General features: G+C 34.7%; 1 protein-coding gene across 2 annotated transcripts in view; it reads left to right on the forward strand.

Annotated features, from left to right (window-relative positions):
• ZNF829 (zinc finger protein 829) overlaps positions 1-15,739 on the forward strand; it is a 33,744-nt gene that overhangs the window by 5,231 nt on the left and 12,774 nt on the right. Inside the window, exons 2-4 of one of the 2 annotated variants that reach the window (XM_039839564.1) lie at positions 231-357; positions 657-752; positions 7,044-9,466. In XM_039839564.1, the coding sequence (XP_039695498.1) occupies positions 231-357; positions 657-752; positions 7,044-8,026 (1,206 nt within the window). In that variant the 3' untranslated portion in view covers positions 8,027-9,466. Of the gene's footprint in view, positions 1-230; positions 358-656; positions 753-7,043; positions 9,467-15,739 lie in introns of those variants that run through there. The other variant, XM_039839565.1, reaches the window with a different exon arrangement.

Consider the following 15,739-nt stretch of genomic DNA (forward strand, 5'->3'; position numbering starts at 1 on the left):
TGAGCTCCAGGCTTGCTATTTCATCTCACTGGAAAAGCCCACTCCACCTGGGTATTCCTAGATACATCTTTCTGTATAGAGGAGGTAAATATTCTACTGGTATAATAGGGTTCCAGCCCCTGAAATTTGCTTAATAATCTCTGTCCTTTCCTGTAGAGCCTTCCGTCACCATCTCTACTACCATCTTTTCCGTATCTCCTTCCATGGTGAAAGCATGTTTGTTGTTTCAGGGGTCAGTGATGTTCAGGGATGTATCTATAAACTTCTCTCAGGAGGAGTGGGAATGCCTGGACCCTGGTCAGATGAATTTATACAAAGAAGTGATGTTGGAGAATTTCAGCAACCTGGTTTCAGTGGGTAAGGATAAATCTCCCCCAAAATTCAGAATCTGCCCTCAGGAATATCTTCTTTCTCCATTGTAAATTATGTGTTTCAAATAACCAGCTAAATTTCTACTCCGTGTTCCCGAAGGAATGGCCGGAGTTGGAATGAAACGGAAGAATTGGAAATGGGCAGCTCCAGTGGGCTGTGGCTGAAGCTTCACCTTCCTCTGGTCCTTCCTATAGTGGCATATCTTCCTTGATCACCAAGGGACCGGACCTGATTTCTGGGACACTCACAGCATAACCATGTCCCATGTCTTTTCTTGTGATCAGGACTTTCCAGTGCTAAGCCAGTTGTGATCTCCTTATTGGAAGAAGGAAAAGAGCCCTGGATGGTTGAAAGAGAGGTGAAAAGAGGCCTTTGTTCAGGTAAGTGAGAGTCGATATGGCAGTAACTCTGTCCAAAATTGGGTTGTGTTTTTATTACTTAGGTTCATGTTATTTATATAACCAAGTCTCTTATCAGCTCTATGATTTGAAAATATTATCTGCCATGTAGTGAGTTGTGTTTTCACCCTCTCGATTTTGTCCTTAAATAGCAGCACAAAAGTTTTTAATTTTGATGAAATCCAATTTATCTATTTTTTCTTTGATTGCTTGTGCTTTTGGTGTGAATCCTTTAAGAGTCTTAGGAATGAAATTTATACCCTCTGAAAGTAGAAAAATATTTCACACCCTATTGATAGGAAAAAGTTTTAATGTCAGTTATAAGTTATAAGAAAAAATAAAATTATAAGAACACTGCTCCCCACCAAAAGAAGTTTTTCTCAGTTGTACACACAAAGAGAGCTTTTAACTTTAGTTCTTTTCTTAGCTGTGAGATAAACAAAGAACTAAAGAACTCAGCAATGCAGATCTCCAAGGTCTTTTCCTTTCCAAGAAGCATAGGACGGTACAAACAGACCTACAAGAAAGATAACAATTGAGATTATCTGTTGTCTCACTTACTAGAGAATGGCTCCCCAGATAACTGGCGCAGATTTCCATTATCCCTACAGAGATCAGGATAAAATCACATTCTAATCGCTATAACTTACCAGCATTGCACAAACCAGAACCAAAAATTGACTTGGTCCAAAAACAGCACCAAAAATACATTGGGGAGGGGGTGGTTGAGAGAAACAGAGTGAATGAAAATAGAGGTTTCTATTGCTGCTTGGGATTTACTGTGGCACCAAGAAGACCTGCTGGACTTGAATAGCCTGTGACCTGCACGTCTCAGGTCGCACTTTTTATTGACTCCTGCAGATGGGTCCATTTGAACATCTCAGTGGGACCTTCAGAATTGTCAGGGTAACATTTTCAAAACTTTTCAAACATACAACTTTTCAAAAATTAAACATGATTCTTTTATAAATACATGAGAAGCACATTTGAAAGATTTATTTAGTTGATTAACGAGAGAACCAGTGGAATGGTACAGCTGATTCAAGTTATCTTGGAGAGCTTGAGTTTGCATTGTCACTGAAAGGAAGAATGCAGGAATAACATCACTAACTTGGATACAAAAACTGGTTACTGGCTTACAGGATGATAAAACCATAACCTTCAGGCTATCTTTTCCACAAGACAAATCATTTGTAACTTATCAGTCTTTTTCAGTTTAACATCTAACATTAACAGAGCCTGGCCTGGGCCCCAGTGAGTAGTATATAGTAAGTGAAACAAAGGTACATTTCCCTAGAGAATTAAATAATCCTCAGATGGACCTATTAGATGATATACTGGTATGACATTGAAAAGACATGAGGTATTCATCCTTTTGCATGATTTTCAATTTTAGATAGTTTACCTTAACAGAGATACGTATCCAAAGGCTGGGCATCTGAATGCCTGTTTAACTGGTTGCCAGATGGCTCTAGAGAAGGGCAGTACCAGTCTGTACCTCCAGCAGCGGCGCATGAGTTTCAGTGTTTCTAGCTGCACTTGTCATGACCCAGCTTTCTACTCTCCTACGTCTAATAAGTGAGAGCGTTATTTTATTGCTTTCATTTGCATTTCTAATTATTAATAGCTGTGAACATCTGATACATCTGTTAGCCTTGTTAATAATCTTTATTATTTTTATTAACTTCTTTCTGTTAATTTGCAAGTATCTTCTAGTCTACTGTGCATTGAATTTACGGTGGTCTACATTTAACAGAAATCTTTAATTTTGATGTATTTTCAATTTATGTTTTTACTTTATGGTTTGTATCTCTGGAGTTTTATGTAAGTTATCTTCCCTTGCCCGTTTTTCACAAAGATTTCCTTCTGTGTTTTATTTTTAAATTATAGTTTTGCTTTTCATGTTATGTATTTAAGCCATTTGAAGTAATCCCTTTATGTGATATTAGGCGGGGATCCAGGGTGTTTTTCTTCCATAAACGGAACCATTTTCTCCTCTACTATCCATTAAAGAATTGAGCTTTCTCCATTGATTTCTGGTGCCATCTTTATTGAATAATAAATGCTCGTATATGAGTCCGTATCTCAGTGCTCTGTTGCACTTCTTTTAGTATAATGCCAGTACCAGGGTATCTTTATTTCTGTGGCTAGTATTTTTTAATATCTAAAAGAGCAAGCCGTCCTTTACTCTTGTTTTTCATATCCAGGGTTTACTTAGCATCTCTTGTACTTCTGCTTCTCTTTATAAAATTTTAGAATAAATTCACATCATTAAAAAATATCCAACTAGAGTTTTGATCAGATTACTTTGAATTCAGAATTATTTTGGAGAGACTTGACATCTTTATAATATTAAACTTAACAAATTATATAAATGTGTAACCATTTATATAATTGTCCCTTTAGAAGCATGGAATGTTTCTTGATTCATTCAAGTTATTTTAATGTCATTTATGAGAGTAAAAAATTATTCTCCATAGCAATTTTTAAACTCTTCACTGTTATTTTCTAGATTTTAAAGTAGATTTTGTTGCCATTGTGAGCATTTATAATTTTTCAGTTGGTTTTGTCGGTCCAGGGAAATAGTACTATTATTTATAATACTTTTTTTCATATGGGAAAAAGTTTAATCTTATTAGTTATCAGGAAAATGCAAATTAATTGGACACCATTATGATACCCACAACACGGGCAAAAATTTAATTCTGAGATTAGTAAAAACAGTAGGGAAGAATATGGAGCATTATGCACCCTCATAAGCTGTTGGCAGAGTGTAAATTTGACAACTGCTTTTTCAGTCTTTTTTCTTTTTAAAATTTTATTGCAGTGAGAACATTTAACATGATATCTACCCTTTTAACAGATTTTCGAGTGTATAATATGGTATCGCTTACTATAGGCACACCGTGGTATAACAGATCCCTAGAACTTATTCTCCTTGCATAACTGGAGCTTTATACCTACCTGTTGATTAGCCAATTGCCTGTTTCCCCTTCACCTCAGCCTCTGACAACCACCATTATACTCTTCCATTCTATGAGTTTTACTCTTTTAGATATCTCATATAAGTAAAATCATGTAGTACATGTCCTTCTGTGACTAGCTTATTTCACTTAGCATACTGTCTTCAAGATTCATTCATGTCAATATTGCAGGATTTCCTCCTTTTTTAGGACAGAATAATATTTCATTGTATGTATACCAAGTTTTCTTTATCCATGCATCATCTGTGGATTTAGGTGGTTTTCACGTCTTGGCTATTGTGAATAGTGTTGCAGCGAACACAAAAGTGCCAATATCTTTTCAGAATCCTGATTTAAGTTCTTTTGAATAAATACCCAGAAGTGGGATCGATGTATCAGTCGTATTTGACGATTCTATTTTTAAATTTTTGAGGAACTTCCAGACTTTTCTGTAGCGGCTGCAGCATTTTGCATTTGCACCAGTACTGTACAAGGATTGCGGTTTCTCAGCATCTTCTTCAACACTTGGTGTCTTTTGTTTTGTGATAATAGCCATCGTAATAGTGATAGGTGCTAACACATCATGATTTCGATTTGCCTTTCCCTAGTGATTAGTGATATTGAGCATCAGTTCATATACCTCTTGGTCATTTATGTGTCTTCTTTGGAGAAATGTCTATTCAAGTCCTTAATCCATTTTTTAATCGGGATATTAGTTTCTTCGCTTATATAGTTTTGAAATTAACCCCTTGTCAGATACACGTATCCCCCGCTTTTCAAAAGTTCGTGTTACACCACTTCACTTTTATGAAAGATCTGCATTAGTACCTGTTGTCATTAACTGTAAGTTGAAGAGTTTGCTTTTTCAAAAAAAGGCGCAGTGTGAAAATAGTGTTCAGCATCTGTTTTGCAGTGAGCCGGTATAGAGGCGGTGTGTACCCCAGCAGTGAGAGTGCCACCGCCAAACTTTTTTCTGGAAAACTGCACACAGTATCACAGAGTCCCGTTGTCATAGCTTTGTACTGCGTTTGTGAGCATCTGAGCTTTATCTCGATTTATTTTGTGTATCTATTCGCAAAATGTGTCCTGAGGTAGAGAGGCCTAAGAGAGCTCATAAGGGTTATGCTTAGTGTAAAACTGGATATAATTAAACATTTCACTTGTGATGAATGACATCAAGACATTGTGCATGCATTGAATTTTGAGTCTGGGAACACAAAAAATTTTTCATATACAATAATGGTAATTGCTTCTTTACTTTATGCCATTTTGGCTTACAAAAATTTTCATAGGAACACCAAAGTTTGGGATAGCAGGGGAAACCTGTAAATGTTGGCAGATATTTTCTTCCATTTCACAGGTTGCCTTTTCATTCCATTGATTTTTTTTCTTGGCTTTGCAGAAACTTAAATTTGATGTAGTTTCATTTGTCTCTTTTTGCTTGTGTTTCTCGTGCTCTGGTGTCATCTATGAAATCATCATTAATGTGATCAAACTTTTCCCCTATGTGTTCTTCTAGGAAATTTACAGTGTTAGATTTTAAGTTTAAGTCTTTAATCCATTTTGAGTTGATTTTTCTGTATGATTTAAGGTAAGGAAGGGTTCAATTTTTTTTCCTTTTGTATGTGGCTATCTAGTTTTTCCAACACCATTTGTTAAAGAGACTTTCCTTTCTTCATTATGTAGTCTTGGTTGGCACTCTTGTTGCAAATTAGTTGACTGTATACATGTGAATTTATTTCTAGGCTGTTTGTTGTATTCCACTGGTTTATGTGAATGTCTCTATGCCAGTACCATACTGTTTTAATTGCTATAGCTTTGTAATATATTTTGAAGTCAAGAAGTGTGATGCCTTCAACTTTGTTATACTTCGTAAAGATTATTTTGGCTCTTTGAATTGTTTTTTCTCTTTCTGTAAAAATATGCCATTGGGGTTTTGATAGCTAGTGCGTTGAATCTGTAGTTTAATATAGTCCCGTTCATTTATTTTTGTTTTTACTTCCCTTGCCTTTGAGATCAAATTCATAAAATCCTCTTTAAGTCCATGGTCCTTGAGTTTAGTTTCTAGGGAGGAGATCTTAATGGTCTCACTAATAACATTCCTTGAACTCACCTTCAGCTTTCAGTATTATTTGTACCCCACTATTAGAAGTGCTTGATGCCTCCAATTCTTGTGCATTTGTGGGGCTCTGTACCATGAATCACTGCTGTGGAATTCACTCACTGTAGCTCAGTTTGACTTTCTCTGGTCTGCAGTCAATCATCCATTGGCTTTCTAGCTTCTAAGTTTTATTGCTACAGTCTTCTCTAATATGCTTCGTCCTAGTGGGGTTTTCCTTTCCTCTTTTTAAGCTTTTACTGTAATATTCCTGTGAATTCATGGACAGGCATTGGTAAACTCGTATACAGTGTGCTATTTTTAAGAGACATTATTAAAAGTACAATTGACCTTCATTACTCACAGATTTTATAATTACGTATTCACCTACTCGTTAAGTTTATTTGTAAACCCCAAATCAGTACTTTCTGTGCTTTCATTGTCATCGTGGATATGTGCAGAATGGCAAAAAAAGATTGATGTGGCTGGCGTTCCTCTCATTTCCTCACAGAGCCTGTTTCATTCTTGCTTTTTTCTCTCACGCAGGCTGCTTCCCTTCTTAGCCACTACCATGACTTGAAGATTTCATTTCTTACTCTCCCAAAGTCAGCATCACAGAATTCGAAGGCATACTATTTTCAGTCAATCCCCAACATATCCCGCTCTATTCTTGACAATTTCTTTCAGCAACTTAGACTTGCTGCAGACTGTACTCTAATGCGAACCGGCCAACAACATAACTTTTACACAGAGTCTCTGACTCCCTCCCCCAATTTGTACATTTCGGTACTTTTATTCCTCTGCAGTCCTTCATAGGTCTGATAATTGTCTACAAATTACAAAACATACAGTATGATACTGGGCATGTGAATATATGTTTATAAATATGTTTATATGGTAAGAATCACTGTATAACATGGAAGATAACCCTGAACAGGGTATATTCATCAAAGCTTTAGGTGATTCTGATCCACACCAGAATTTCAGGATTATAGAGGTCATCTAGTTTCCTAATGGTCCTCTTCAACTTACCCTGTTGCGTCTCCATAATGTCTGTACTTGTCAATTTTACAAGTTGCTTAGCCCGATTTAAAAACTAAGCATTTCCTTTCCCGTATGTTATTTTCAGCTTAATATTCCTATTTCTTTTTTAGAAGTATAACCTCTCTCAGAATAGGAAAAATGAACATATGCCTTTTTATTTTCATTCAGATCTGGAATCAATGTGTGAGACCAAGATATTATCTCTAAAGAAGAGACATTTTAGTCAAGTAATATTTATCCATGAAGAAGACATGCCCACTCTTATTCAGCCTACATTTCTTACTCCACATCAAAAAACTATTAATGAAGAGAAACCCTGTGAATATAAGATATGCGGAAAGACCTTTAATCAGAACTCAGAATTTATTCAACATCAGAGAATTCATTCTGTTGAAAAACTCTATGAATGTAAGGAGTGTGGGAAATCCTTTAGTCGTGGTTCACTTGTTACTCGACATCAGAGGATTCACACTGGTGAAAAACCCTATGAATGTAAGGAATGTGGCAAGGCCTTTAGTTGTAGTTCGTATTTTTCTCAACATCAGAGGATTCACACTGGTGAGAAACCCTATGAATGTAAGGAATGTGGGAAAGCTTTTAATTATTGTTCAAACCTTAATGATCATCAGAGAATTCACACTGGTGAGAAACCCTATAAATGTAAAGTATGTGGAAAAGCCTTTACTAAAAGTTCACAACTTTTCCCACATCTGAGGATTCATACTGGTGAGAAACCTTATGAATGTAAGGAATGTGGGAAAACCTTTACTCAACACTCAAGGCTTATTCAACATCAGAGAATTCATACCGGTGAGAAACCCTATGAATGTAAGGAATGCGGGAAGGCCTTTAGTAGTGCCTCAACACTCACTAATCATCACAGAATTCATGCTGGCAAGAAACTCTATAAATGTAAAGAATGTGGAAAGGCCTTTATTCAGAGCTCAGAACTTATTCAGCATCAGAGAATCCATACAGATGAAAAACCTTATGAATGTAATAAATGTGGCAAGGCTTTTAACAAGGGCTCAAACCTTAAAAGACATCAAAGAATTCATACTGGTGAGAAACCCTATGAATGTAGGGAATGTGGAAAGGCCTTTGGTAGTCGCTCTGACCTCATTCGCCATGAAGGAATTCATACTGGGTGAATGATAGGCCCCTTTGAAAATTTTTATAATAATATTTTTAATAACAGGTGATTTTCTAAAACACCCAGATAATGCATGATTGGAAGTTCTCCTCTGTTGTAGTTTTTTAGGGCTCCTGTAACAAAGTACCACAAAACTGGGCAACATAAAATAACAGAAGTTTATTCTCACAGTTTTGGAGCCTTGAAATCCAAAATCAGTGTTGGCAGAGTTGGTTCTTTCCGAGGGTTTGGGGACGCATCTGTTCCATGCCTTTCTGGCTTCCGCAGTCTTCAACAGTCTTGGCTTATAGAGGCATCATTCTAATCTCTGCCTCCATCTTCACACTGCATTGTTCCTGTGTATCTGTGTATCTTCTCTTATATAAGGTGTGAACCTTATTAGATTAGAACTCACCCTAATGACCTCATCTTAACTTGATTACATTTGCAAAGACCTTGTCTCCATGTAAGATCACATTCACAGGTACCAGGGCTTAGGGCGTCAACATGGTTCAACCTATAACACTTTGTTAACTCTGTTTTATCTAACATATTGGGCTATTTTCTTTTATGTTTAACTTGTTAATCAAATGTATTTTCAAATATGAACTCAAGGTTTAAATTAAACCTACCTTCCCCTCCAGGGTTCTGTCTTTCAGTAATTCCATTCCCATTGTTGTGTTCTCTTTTCTTGGTTATATATTTGTGTTTATATTAGCTTAGTTCTAGGGCCATCTTTTCTCTTGCTCATATCTATAGATCTGAGCCTCCACTAATACTACACTGTAAATTGTGTTGTATAGGCTATCATAATTCATGGCAGAATCACAACTTTGTTTTTGAAGGTAGCTCTAGTCTTTTTGTAAAATGTGTTTTCGTATTGTAATAAAATAGACCACAAAGAAATAATAGATTATTTGTAAAACCTGCCAGATTACTACTTTCAAATTATTACAACATATTATTCCAGACTTTATTTAGTGTAATCATGATATGCATGCTGTTCTGTAACCTGCTTTTTTCATGCTGCCATTTCATTAAGTATAGATGTTTGTTTATCATTCTAACAATGTCATAATCTTTCTGTCGTTGACTGTCATTTTGCTAAGTACTACTGATGGACATGGTTGCTCACTGAAAGTTGCCCTCTAAACATATTAGTGATTTTTTTTGTTTTTCTAAAAAACATTACATGTCAGTGCTTAAATAACCGATGAACATTTTCTCTGTAAAACATTGCTAATCCTCCCATTGTAATCACTGTTATCAATTTGTTATTTATTTTTCCAGATCACTTTTAAGAAGTACCTTTATTTACAGATGTGTGCAAACAAATATATAAATACTTGCAAATATTTGTAGAAAACTTAGTGCTGCTTTATGATTTTTTTGTATAAAGGTATATACTAATGTGTGTGTTGGATTGCTGTGAGGATTAAATGAGTTAAGAAATATAAAATGGTTGGGACTGTTACTAACATATAGTAACTATTTAATGGATGTTATCCAGTAATAGCATCAATGTCCTCATCATTGTTATTTGTGAAAAGGACTTTAACCATGTTATACACGTTAGTCGACATCAAAAATTCATAATGAGAAAGACCAGTGGGTGTAATGTTTATAGTAAAGCTTTTCACCAACACTTACTACTTATTGAGTATAGAGTTAAAAAGAAATAAGTCATGCAAAAACATGAATAATTTCATACCCATCAAAAGATCTATTTACAAATTGAAAATAGTTGAAAATTAATTTGTCAAAAAAGTAGAGAAAATTATGAAATATTTATTCAGTCACTTCCCTCTAAAAGTGGAACAAATGTAGGTCACATTTTTTTCCAGAAAGGGGAAAAGTTAAAATGATAATTAACAAATATATGAAAATCAGTAGTATTCCAAATAACATGAGTGAAGAAGAAAATCAGCCCCCAAATTATGTATGCTTAAGTGAATGAATATAAGCACATTATTCTATGCTATCCAAACTCAAAAAACAAGTAGATTTGGGTAGTGAGACATTCTTGAAGTGCAATAAAAGATAATTCAGTGGGAATTCTGGAATTTGTATGTCTAAATTCCATAACAGTTGAGAATTTGTTGGATCAAGACTCAATGTATTTTATGCTTTCTTGAGCTTCATTTTTCTTAGCATTATTAGAATTGGATTTTTAATGTTTTATAACATGCATTTATATTCCATTATACATGTGTTAACATACATGCAACTTGATCTCAAAATTTGAGTTACCCCATCTGCTGTGATGTCACTGCAGTCATCCATTATTATCCTGTCCACACTCCTAATATTAAGCAGTCAAGTAAACAGTGGCCAGCCATCTGTATTTCAGTGAATCCCAACAGTGCTGTGCACTTTTGCAAAATACTTTGTTAAAAACAATATGTTATGTGCTGTAAATAGTCCATGTGAATATAGTGAGTGATTAGGAGTTACTTCCTCCAAATATCCTGCCTTATAAATCCTCATCTCATGATATACAAAAGCATATCAAAACAATAGTTAAGAAAGAAAAACAATTCCATTTAAGTGGTTTATCTGTGTATAGTCCAAGCTAATTCGAACATGAAATCCTATTTGCTCCTAATTGCCATTAACATATTTGGGAAGTGTACATATACTTGTGAAATGCTTGAGATATTTTTTGAGGGTTAAAATCATGAATGAAAGGATGAAATTAAGGAAATCATAACAGGTAAGCTAAGAATTTGGATTTTTTTCCATCTCCCTAATATCAGGCACTACAAGATACTAGACAGTAACTGGAAGCCATCAAAAATATTAAGATCTCTGATAAAGGTAAGTACATTGATAAATATAAAAACACTTATAATTTTTGTTTACAATTCATTTTTGTTTTCTTATAAGATTAAAAAATAAAAATAATTATAAATTTGTTAATGGCTACACCATATATAAAGATGTAATTTGTGATATCATGAACTGACCTCTGGGAGTAAAGCTTTAGTATGCAATTGAAATTTTATCAATTTAGAGTAGATTGTTATAACTGTAGGATGTTTATGTAATCCTCATGGTAACTACAGGGAAATATAGCATACACCCAAGAGTAAATGAGAGGGAACCAAAATATGTCACTACAAAAAATTCAACTAGAAATACTTCTGGTTTCTGGTTCAGAAGGAGTTTGAAAGTCATCACTTCATCATAACAAGTAAAAAGCTGGAAAAACAAATTCAACCCTTCTTTGGTCCATGAGAGAATTGAGGTCACAGGGCAAGCTGCTGCTCCACAAATTGGAGCTAAGTGGATACAGAGCATCACAACTTACCAGAGCAGAAAACATTAGCAGAAACTTCCGTGGTGATCAGTACGGGGCTAGGAAAACCTAAATTGTAATGGACAAATTGTGGGAGGCTCAGTGTGGACAAACCTGTGAATCAAGGACTTCAAGAGTTCCCAGTCTTAGGGAAGTCCCCACACTTTTATGAGTTTTAACTCCAGGAGCCCAAGTTTTCATACTGAAGATTAGAAAAAAAATCTCAATTGTGCTCTGTCACGGGGTGCGGGGGAAGTAGCTATTTTGAAATACAGCTCAGCATTCTGTTCTTAAGGTATGCCCCCAAGAGAAACTTGTACCAGAGTTAGTAACCTGCTGGGGTTTTATTAGAATCTAACTGGCTTAGGGAAAGAGAATGCCCAGTTACAGTCCAGTCTAGCCATCCTGTCCCACCTACCAGTGAGAGTGGGGTGGGTTTGAGAAGCCCTGGTGAAGTTTACAGTCCAGTGCCAGTTTCACCAAAAGATAGACCTAATCATAGGACTGTAGAATGCCTCCCATCCCATGCTCATTACCACCATATCACTCAAGGCCTATTTGCCAGTGTTCCTTTTATGTAGTATACCTAGCTTTCAACAACACAAAAATTGACAGACATACAGAAAGGCAAAGAAACACAGTTTGAAGAGGCATAGTAAGCATTAGAACCATACTCAGATATGTCAGTAATATTGGAATTATAAGACTGGGGATTTAAATCTAATTAATATGGAAAAAGCATAGGATATGCAAGCAAAGTGGGTATGTAAGCAGAGGGATAGAAATTATCAGAAAAAGGAAATGCTAGAGATAAATATCTTAACAGAAATGAACCATGCCTTTGGTAGACTGAACTTGGCTGAGGGAAAGAATTCCTGACCTTTATATACCAATAAAAACTTCTCAAAACTGTAAATAAAAAAAAAAAGACAAGTCATAGTACAGAATATCCAAAAACTATGGAACGACTACAAAAGGTGTAACATATAATGACAAATACCGGAAGGAGAAAAAGAGAACGCAATAGAAGAAATACTTACAGCAACAATTACTGAGGCTTTCTCAATTAATTTCAGACAACAAACTACAGATCTAGGAAGCTCAGAGAACACCAAGCAGGTAAATGACTAAACAGCTACGTCTAGGTCTATCATATTCAACCTGTAGAAAATCAAAGAGAAAAAGTCTTGAAGTCAGAGGAAATAACACTTTATGTATAGAGGAGCAAGGATAAGAGTTACATCCGACATCTCAGAAACCATGCAAGCAAGAAGAAAGTAGAGTGAAATATTTAAAGTATCAAGAAGGGAAAACAAGCCCCACCTACCAAGAGCTCTGTACTCCGTAAAATTATCCTTCAAAAGTGGAAAAAAAATATTTTCTCAGACGAGAGAATTTATTGCCAGTAGACCTGCATTGCAAGAAATGTTAAAAAGTCCTTTATAAAGATAGAAAATGATGTAGGTCAAAAACAGGTCTGTTTAATAATGGAAGAACATTAAAGAAAATAAGCGAAGATAACATTTTTTAAATCGTCTAACAGATATATTTGTTTAAGATAATAGCAACAATGTATTCAATGATAGCTTATTATAAGTGAAATGAATGACAACAATAATACAAGGGACAGGAGGAGGGAAGAATTAAGAATATTTCATTGCTGTAAGGTACCTGCGCTACGTGTGATGGGGTATAGTGTTATTTGAAAGTAGATTAGGATAAGCTGTAAATGTATATTGCAAATTCTCCGGCAACAACCACAAAAATGTTATTTGTTAAAAAGCATAATTGATATGCTACTAAAAAGAAACCATATAAAATGCTCAGTTTAAACCACAAAAGCAGGAAGGGGGATAGGAACAGAAAACAAAGGCAGTGAATAAAAAACTAACAAATGTGGTAGGTATTAATTCAACTATATCAATAATATTTGATATTTAAAGTAATATCAAATATCAAAGATAAAGATAACAAAGGTATGTTGTGCTAATACTAATAAAAAAAGCTGGAGTAGCTATATTTCAGAGAAAGCAGAAAGGAAAGATCAAGGAAAATGATTCAGGATAGAGGGCCATTACATAATGATAAAGGGTTAAATTTTCAAAGGGGCCATACCAATCTTTATATGTGTCTAATAATAGGACATAAAAATATGTGAGGCAAAAATGCTTAGAACTGCAAGTAAAAATAAATGAATCTACTCATAGTTGGATATCATATGAGGCAAAGATATAAAAAAATTTAAATATTTGAACTAAGTGTAACTACAGCTTACTAAAATTAATCAGATGCAATAAAAGCAGTTTTAATAATAAAATAAAAGGAAAACTTATAGCATTGATGCATATATTAGAAAAGAAGATCTAAAATCAGTATCTAAAATAAACTAAGCTTCCACCTTAGGAAACTAGAAAAAGGACAAATTAAATCTAAAGCAGAAGAAAATAAATAGTAAAAATTAGACCAGTAATCAATGAAATTGACAACAAGAAATCAATAAAGAAAATCTTCAAAACCAAAAGCTGGTTCTTTGAGTAGATCAATATACTGGAGAAACCTATAGTCAGGCTCATTAAGAAGAGAGAAGTCACAAACGACTAATATCAGAAGTGATAGAAGGGCCATCACTATAGATCCCATAGATATTAGAAGGGTACTAAAGGATGTTATGGAAAACTCTATTCCTACCAGTTTGATAATTTATACGAAACGAGCAAATTTCCTGAAAGACACAGTATGCTCACACAAGAAGAAATAGACAATCCAAATAGTCCAATAGCTATTAAAGAAATTGAATCAATAATATCTTTCCAAAATAGAAAGCTTTGGGTCCAGATGAGTTTAGTATTGAATTCTATCACACATATAAGAAAGAAATTATGCCTATTCTCTACATTCTTTTTCAGAAAATAGAAAAGAGAATGTATTCTCATTTTATGAGGCCAGAAATTATCCTACTGCCAAAACTGGACAAAAATATATTACAAGAAAACTACAGACCAATAACTCTCTTGAAAATAGGCACAAAAAATTCTCGACAAAATATTAGTAAATCAAATCCAACAATATATGAAAGGAATTATACATCACAACCAAGTGGATTTGTTCCACATATCCCAATAAACACTCAAAAACCAAATAATGTAATCCATCATATCAACAAACTAGAGAAAATCACATATCAGTAGATGCAGAAAAAGCATTTGACAAAATTCAACCATTCATAAATTTTTTTTAGCAAACTAGGAATAGAAGAAAACTTCCTTAACTTGATAAAGAACACCTACAAAAACCCTACCATAATATACTTAATGATGAGAGACTAGACACCTTCCTGCTAAGATCAGGAAAGATATTTCTCCCATTAATCCTTGGTCAATGATTAATGCCTATCACTCTTTCCAATGTAAACAGCACCAGTGTTTTTAAATTTTTTTTTTTTAATTAAAAAGTTTTTTTGCCTGGGAACATCTTTTTTTTTTTTTTTTTTAACATTTTATTTCCCCCTCCCCTTCTCTCTTCCCTCTGGTAACCACCAGTCCATTGTTCATGTCTATAAGTCTCTGTCCTGTTCATTTGTTGCTTTTAGGTTTATATCCCACTTATAAGTGATATATGATTTTCAACCTTTTCTATCTGGCTTATTTCGCTTAGTATGATTATTTCAAGGTCTATTTCATGTTGCAAATGGCAATATTTCATCTCCTTTTATGATTGAGTAATATTCCATTGTGTATATGTACCACAGTTTCTTTAGCCAATCATCTATCATAGGACACTTTGGCTCCTTTCATGTCCTGGCCACTGTGAATAATGCTGCTATGAACATCGGTGTGCAAATATCTTTTCGGATATGGGTTTTCAAGTCTTTGGGGTAAATACCCAATAGAGGGATTGCTGGATCCTATGGTAGATCAATTCTCAGTTTTTTGAGGAAGCTCTGTGTTGTTTTCCATAATGGCTGCACCAATTTGCAGTCCCACCAGCAGTGTATGAGGGTTCTTTTTTCTCTGTATCCTCTGAAAACACTTGTTATTACTTGTCTTGTTGATTATGGCTATTCTAACAGGTGTGAGATGGTATCTCATTGTGGTTTTGATTTGCATTTCCTAATAGCTAGCGATATTGTGCATCCTTTCATATGTTTGTTGGTCATTTGTATGTCTTCTTGGGAGAAGTGTCTGTTCTGGTCCTCTAACCATTTTTCAATTGGATTATTTGGGTTTTTTGTTATTGAGTTGTATGAGTTCTTTGTATATTTTAGATATTTGGCCATTATCAGAGGTGTTGCTTGCAAATATATATTCCCATTCGGATGGTTGTCTCTTTACCTAGTTTTATTCTTTTGCAGTTGGCTTTTCAGGTTTCCCAACACCATTTATTGAAGAGGCTTTCCTTTCTTCACTGTATGTTTTGGCTCTTTTATAAAAAATT

The sequence above is a fragment of the Pteropus medius genome, unplaced genomic scaffold, assembly GCF_902729225.1.
Source record: "Pteropus medius unplaced genomic scaffold, Ma_sr-lr_union100, whole genome shotgun sequence".
In the NCBI taxonomy this organism is placed as follows: domain Eukaryota; kingdom Metazoa; phylum Chordata; class Mammalia; order Chiroptera; family Pteropodidae; genus Pteropus; species Pteropus medius.